At 35.6% G+C, this 7,562-nt stretch overlaps 1 protein-coding gene across 1 annotated transcript in view; it reads left to right on the top strand.

Annotated features, from left to right (window-relative positions):
* The window catches only part of LOC105621246 (dentin sialophosphoprotein), a 70,774-nt gene extending 63,620 nt beyond the window's left edge, over window positions 1-7,154 (top strand). The window contains exons 9-15 of the mRNA XM_012202715.1: window positions 4,015-4,152; window positions 4,240-4,392; window positions 5,667-5,845; window positions 5,952-6,155; window positions 6,251-6,397; window positions 6,490-6,583; window positions 6,850-7,154. Coding sequence (XP_012058105.1) covers window positions 4,015-4,152; window positions 4,240-4,392; window positions 5,667-5,845; window positions 5,952-6,155; window positions 6,251-6,397; window positions 6,490-6,583; window positions 6,850-7,154 — 1,220 coding nt within the window. The remainder of the gene's footprint in view (window positions 1-4,014; window positions 4,153-4,239; window positions 4,393-5,666; window positions 5,846-5,951; window positions 6,156-6,250; window positions 6,398-6,489; window positions 6,584-6,849) is intronic.
* The last annotated feature ends 408 nt before the right edge of the window (window positions 7,155-7,562 follow it).

A 7,562-nucleotide genomic window follows, 5' to 3' on the forward strand; every position in this document is an offset into this window, starting at 1 on the left:
AGAGAGAGAGAGAGAGCTAGTTCAATAAGTTCCTTTTTACTTGTATCTCGATCCCTACACTAACATCAACATTGGAAAGGGAATCTGGTGCATCATCAGGAATTTTGATTGGACAAAATGGACAAATCAGAATTTTCTCGTTGATTCTATTAAATTCTAGTTGAAATAATTAGAGTTCTAATTGATTTGATCAGAATTTTCCGCTTGGTTAATATTGAACCAGATATGATTCGCAATATATGGATTACAGACTCATGGTTCTTTGTATCTTTGTACCTTTGTTTTCGCGCGAGTTCATTGAAAACCCTTCAGCTGTACATCATGATTAAATGTCGCGAGCGCACGTGTAAGCACTCGCAGACCTAAAAAGGGCGGCTAGGAAATAGAATTCGAAAGGGCAACAAAATGTGTCAACTCAATGAAGATGAAACGAAAGAAGACTCTTATTAATATAGATTAACTTAATCTCGGTTCAATTTTTTATTTTTCTCTAGTTGTAACATTGAGAGAAAAGTGTTTGATATTTGCGACTATATGATAAATAATTATAATTAGGATCTTTATTTTAATAGTTACTAATAATATAATGTTATATATAATAATTATTATTATATTTATATGTCTTCGAAAAAGCTATAATTTTATAGAACTATAAAAAAATAATTATTATTATTAGCTATAAATATAATTATTACTAGCATTAATAGCAGTAATAATTATAAAAATGAAGTTCTTAATTATAATTATTTTATACAATTATATATAGTTGTATAAATGCCAAATACTTTTCTCACAATGAAACATTAAAAAAAGTAAAAAGTAAATTAACCAAGATTAAAATTAATCTACATTAATAGAAATGGAGATCAATTAAATGGATTAGACGACGATCCATTGGATGGACATTCTAGTTGACGTATGTCTTGTTTAAAATATAGTGAATATCAGATCAAATAGGCATTTCTTACGTCGCGGTGTTGGATTTAATTATCAAAAAACAAATGTCCTAATGAAAGGAAACGATGCGAAACTTGGTGCGCTTCGTTCTTTTGGCAAGATACACTAGCGACGGTTATTCTTGGCACGATGGTTGACGATGATGACGATGAGGAGGAGCAAGCAAAAACCAATGCGAAAGCAAAAGACAGATAACCGGAGCAAACCGTTAACGATGGATCGACTGGGCAGTTGTGGTGTTCGCCAGCGACGAAGCTGACGATTCGTGGGAAATCTGCGTGGAGAGCGACGAAGAGGCCAGAGATTCGTCATACAATCATGAGAGGAGGATCCTGATGACGGGAGAAAGACTATTGGTGAAAAAGAATTGCCAGAACGTTGATAAATTAGGAAAAGATTCGACTTTTCGTATATCATCTAACGCCGCAATATTATTACGCGGTCAAGATAGAAATATGAGTAATTCGTGCGACGTATTCATTTTTCTTGGATCAGAAAGCCGAGGGAACATCCCGAGGTCCCTGGGAAGAAAAATGCGGCAGTTGCGAGTATTCCAAGCAAATTTTCGTTGATACTGCAAAACAGGATGTTTATTGGCTATCGAAGAATGACGCGACGATGTTAAATAATGCTGGCCTTGCACTACTATTCGGATTCTGAGAACGTTCGCGCCGCTTTAAGGCAGGTCGCGGCTGCCTGGTGGAGCCAAGACGATGATCCCGTGTACTCGAAGGACCTCATCAAGGAATTCGAGGTGGAGAACCCGCCTCTCGAGGATGAGCTCGCTTGGATCCTCTCCAAAGGTACCGCGATGTAGCATGATCGTTAGTTAGTCGACAGCGCCGGGGATGAGATATTATGTTTCATAAATATAGGCTGCAGAAAAAACTTTGAAAACTGTTGCAAGATTTTTTTATAAATAATTGAGTCTTGTTTTTAGTGCGTCATTAGATTTGAATATATAAATTAATCATAGGCAGCGTTCAGTAGAAACAGCAGCTTTGCAATTGTTATAATTTTTTTTAATATGATTTGTATATTTATTTAGATCCATGAGGAACTAAAAGTAAGAACTTATTATATTAACCTTCCGGGGCTTTAAAGATGCAGAATTTTCAATTTTGAATTATTTCGCCTTAAATTCTGATATGTAAAAAAAAAGTGAAAAACATTTCAAGTCATATCATTGTAAAATCGTGTTCTTGAATGTTGAAAAAGATACTAGATTTTTTTCAGATTTTTTAACCTTTGAAAAACACAACCAGACGTTCAGTGATCTGGTTGTATTAGAAAAGCAGTGAAAAACCGTTGGTCCACGAAGGATTAAAAAATCTTCCAACAGTTGCAAAACTGCTTTTCCTGCCGAACGCAACTTATATTTACGAAACATAATCGACGAATAATTTTATGTCGCTCTTCCACCGTCTCGATTAATTCAATCGAATCGTCTAGTCGAGATCACCAGCTGCTGATATGAATGTCAATATTATCTCAATTCTAGGTCGAAGTTTTCGATCGAGGTCACTTGTAATAGTCCTACTTCAAAATATTTTCGTAACGAAAACGAGCAGGATGAACTCGGAATTTGCAATGCGATTTTTTCATCTGATAGGTCGTCTCGCAACACAATATTTCCGCGAATCATACATGTATGTTGTGAAATCTCCGCTATGGGAAACACAGGCCCTGGTTTCGAGCTGATACATTCGTTCCGGATGCACCTACATGGAACACACACATATACAAACACACACACATCGACAGTACTTTCAACTCGCTTCTCTCGCCGCCAGCTGTTCGTGACTCCTCGCCGCGTTCTCCTTCGCCTCCTTCCTTAGTTGCACCGTAGCCGTGTTCCCTGATCTGTCTAACCGATCATAGACGCTAACATCTGCGTGATTTTGAAAGTATCGTTCGAACATTTTACTAAAGTGATCGTTGTGTCAATATAAAGTCTGCTTGTTATCGTGTCCGTCTCTCGTTCACTGTTTCTGAACACGTCTCCTTTGACGGCGTGTATAAAAAAGAATTACGTCCCAGTTCGATAATTTCCTTCTTCTCTCGATTTTCTTCTCGATAATTGAAATATCGAATCATGTTAATTCTGAATCGCGTTACTTGTGTTATATAATATAATATAATATAATATAATATAATGTAATTAATTTTAATCTAAATCTGTGTGTATTGAGCGCATAGATTTAAATGCGTTTATTTCATCTCCATTTTGTGCTCGATTCAATTCTCAGAAGTTAGAACTTGTCTTTTTTTCTTATAATGTCACGTAACTAATAGGAAGTGATATATCGTTATATTTCGTTGTTCTTCTGATGCAATTTTCTATCATTTTCCTTGTAGTATTACTCATCGCTCGCTTCTAGTGAGCAACAATATGGCTCTTATCGGCTTACAATTACCGCGGCCCTTTATCTATCATGTGTATTTTTAAATATTGAGCCTACTATCGATAATATTTCACGGATATAGTCTCTCTTCGAACATATAATTGAGCTCCCGAGACAGTTAATCGCAATTTATCGATCATTCAATCAAGTTCCATTACTGCGTTGTGTAATATTGTTAACCTGTTCGAACTTCAAATTGGGTCATTGAGATCGGTGCTATATTATCAAAGGAAAATACGTACATTAACCGAATTTTAACATTGGCATTTGCTCCAAATGGAAATTATCCATCAAAAGTGATTAAAGTATTGCTGAAAAATGATATTGAAAAAAATAATCGGAAGCTTTTCAAGTGTTTTTCCATAAAAATCGTGGAGAAAAAACGTCATTGTGTGACGTTGCTCTCTTAATGTGCTCACATTTCAGAATCACAGTGTGAAACTCTTAATTTATTAATGACTGACAATTTATGGGTTATTAATTAAAAATTTGCTTACGCAAGGCAACTGCTGAGATAAGAAGTTACGTGTGTTCGATACAAGTTTATCGCGTATAAGTTTTAACAACCGCACCGTCGAGATAGATCTCCGCGCGAAAATGCTTCGTCGAAATCAGAAGGCTCTTCTCTACTGCGAACTGTTTGGACTTTCAGAGGAGGACGAGTCGCAGATCTTCGTCAAGTTTTTCAAGTTCCACAAATGCTATGACCTAATACCGACCAGTGCTAAGCTGGTCGTCTTTGACACTCATCTACTCGTTAAAAAGGCCTTCTTCGCTCTCGTCTACAATGGTAAGTTTGTTTTTTCGCCTATGATTACAAGAGATTTGTGGCTCGCTGTGCGAGGAACAATGCTTGATGATGGTGAGATATTTTCAGGGGTGAGGGCCGCGCCGTTGTGGGACAGTTCTCGGCAGCAATTCGTCGGCATGCTGACTATAACGGATTTCATAAAAATACTACAGATGTATTATACCAGTCCGTCGGTGACAATGGACGAATTAGAAGAGCACGAATTAGATACGTGGAGAAGTAAGTCTTTTTTTCATAAATTTAGAAAAAAGATAGTATATAATAAGTTTTATATATAAAATTGATCGTCAACTACAGCTATGAAAATTATACCTAAGTTCTAAAGTGATTTGTTTAAAATATAAAAGTGAATCTGCCCTTTATGATGATTGATAGAGAAAAGTTTAGAGTTTTTTTTATCTATAATTTAGAACTTTATAGTACCAATCGTATAGATTACACAATTAAAAAGTTTTCGTTTCGAAATGATCTGTTATTGTAGTAATAGAAGATTAATGTATATAGTTGAATAAACTATTTTATAACTCTAATTAAATAATAATTTCTATATTCGGCCAAAGTGAATCGTAGTATTTAAATATTTCTATATGGATTTTATATACATATGTATTTGATTCTGCAAATTGCGCGTTGAAATCTTTTTCAGACTTGAAACGCTATGAGAACCAGAATAGTAATATTGTTTATTAAACTGACAAGCAATTTAATTAACTTTTATTGCTAGTAAGCATCTTTATGAGAATATTAATAATTAAAATGTTAATAAGAATCTTAAATCTGTAAATAATTTTATGTGGAAAATATTGCCTCAGCTAGAGTTTGAATTCAGAACTTCCGATTTTCCAGGCTTATTAAACATCAAAAATTATTAAATTGCTCGTCAATTTAATAATTTTTGATGTGTAATAAGTCCGATATAATTAATAATAAGTAATAAAGAGTAATAAGTAATATTATTACTCTGATCCTGCTCACGATTGCGTTTCAAAAAAGATTTCGGCGCGTAATTTGTAGCTATATATAAATTCACACAAATATTTAAGTAATAAGATCTTTGATCGAATAGAAATTCTCTTTATTTAATTAGATTTATTTTCATCAATTCAAAAATAAAATTCGTATTCATATTATTTTATAGTTATTGTAACTGTAAAATAATTTGATCAACTATGTGTACATTAGTCACATTACGATTCAATTAAGACTGCGCTCGCAACGTTCATGGAATCATTTAATCCTTGTTGTTCATCAAATATTTAACAAGGACAAATGATGCTTGAAAGCGTCAAGTGGAATACACTCTATGTGCATTAATTCTACAAGAACTTGTAGTTGTTATCTTTATAATTTACTAGTTTACTATTACTATTTCTCTGAATATGGAACACGGCTCGTATAGAATTATTAAACTATAATATATCCTGTCAGATATTCGAAGCGATAGATATGTTTGCGATACCGAGGTATTATATCCAAGAAATTATGATTTCCAGAGGTCTTGAAGGATCAAGTTCATCCTCTTGTAAGCATCGGGCCGGACGCGTCACTGTACGAGGCTATCAGGACCTTAATACAAAACAGAATCCACCGATTGCCTGTGATAGATCTCGATACTGGAAACGTCCTTTATATCTTGACGCATAAGCGAATACTTAGATTTCTTTTCCTATATGTAAGTATGTGTATTTCTCCTTCCAAGCAAATGATATTCTACTAGCGCGAATCTATTTTAATTCGTTGCAATTGTTTCTATTTTAATTCGTTGCATTCGTTGACAGATCCACGAGTTACCGAAACCATCTTTCACTAATAAAACTCTGAGAGAATTAAGGATAGGTACTTTCGAGAATATAGAAACAGCTACAGAGGAAACTAGCATAATTTTAGCGCTGAAAAAATTTGTGGAAAGGAGAGTTTCAGCATTGCCGATTGTCGATTCCGAGGGGAAATTAGTAAACATCTACTCAAAGTTTGATGTCATTGTAAGTCACATTTGAAAAAAAACATCTGCAAGATATTGTAGAGTATGTTATGCAAGTGCTAACGTTTAAATATTCGTTTAAATTCGCTTTTTTAGAACTTAGCAGCGGAAAAGACATACAACAATCTAGATGTTTCGTTACGCGAAGCAAATGAGCACCGCAATGAATGGTTCGAAGGTGTTCAGAGTTGCAAATTAGATGAGACATTGTTTACTATAATGGAAAGGATCGTCAGAGCAGAAGTAAGGGAACGTTTTTCTTTTTTAAATTGAGCATAATCTTCTTCGTCTATACTACTATTGATACAATACATTTTTGTCTTGTATATTCTTAGGTGCATAGGCTAGTAGTGATCGATGATGATGATAAAGTGATCGGTATAATATCTCTCTCCGATCTGCTCTTCTACCTCGTTCTTAGGCCTTGTGGTGAGTACACATTTTAACATTCTTGATCAATAATTATCTTTAGTTTATTTATAATTAACTTTTAAAGTACATCATATTAAGAAGTTTATTTTCTATCTTTTTATGCAACTTATATTTTTCTTTGTAAAACGTGTAATATTATTCTTATAATAAAATTGAATGCTTCAATTTTGATTTAGTAAAATACAGCGTATGTTTCAACTTCTCAGTAAATGCGCACTTCTCGTTGAGCGACTTTTATCATGCTAATTCTCTGTTGACTTTAGGAGAGGATGGCAGTAGCAATAAAGGTAGTTCTATATCGTTGCGAGCGCAAGATTCTCTGCTGTCGAAGGCTCCCAGCTCCGCGCAGTCGGAAGCGTCGCTCGCCGATGGTGAAGCTGAGCAAGATGTCGCGGAGACGACGGATCGCAATCAGTCCGAGGAAGCGCCGGCAACACCTAGTCCACCGCTGAGCCCAGTCACGTCGGACATTTCGGAACCTCAGTCGACACTAGTGAATCAAACTCAAGAAGCGACGTGGCGGGACGTGATAAACATTTGTGTCTCGGGCGTCTCGGGTGGAGAATGAAACGTTGCCGTTTTCACGTGCCGCCATGCACGGATGCAGACTCCGAACTGAATTGACCGCTGCTTTTAACCGCGGTGGCGGACGAATAACATAACGACTGCATATTTGTACATCCTTTGTTGTTATCGTGGTTCTCCGCGAGTACGCAAGTTAATCGGTGATATGCGCCGCAGGAGAGGAGGGACAGGATATCCCGTTTGAGAAAAATTAGATGTGGCGCGTTAAAACAACAGAGAAGTTCACTGAACGTGACGTTATGATATAACAAACACGATGCTCTGTATAGTGTATAAAAAATCACTTAAGCTTAATTTTTTATGGTACAAATGCTACACAGACACGCTACACATTAGACGTTCGAGCTTTTCGCCAAGGACAGTAGGTAGCTACGCCATTATTTGCTCAGAA

The sequence above is a fragment of the Atta cephalotes genome, assembly GCF_000143395.1.
Source record: "Atta cephalotes unplaced genomic scaffold scaffold00032, whole genome shotgun sequence".
Lineage (NCBI taxonomy): Eukaryota > Metazoa > Arthropoda > Insecta > Hymenoptera > Formicidae > Atta > Atta cephalotes.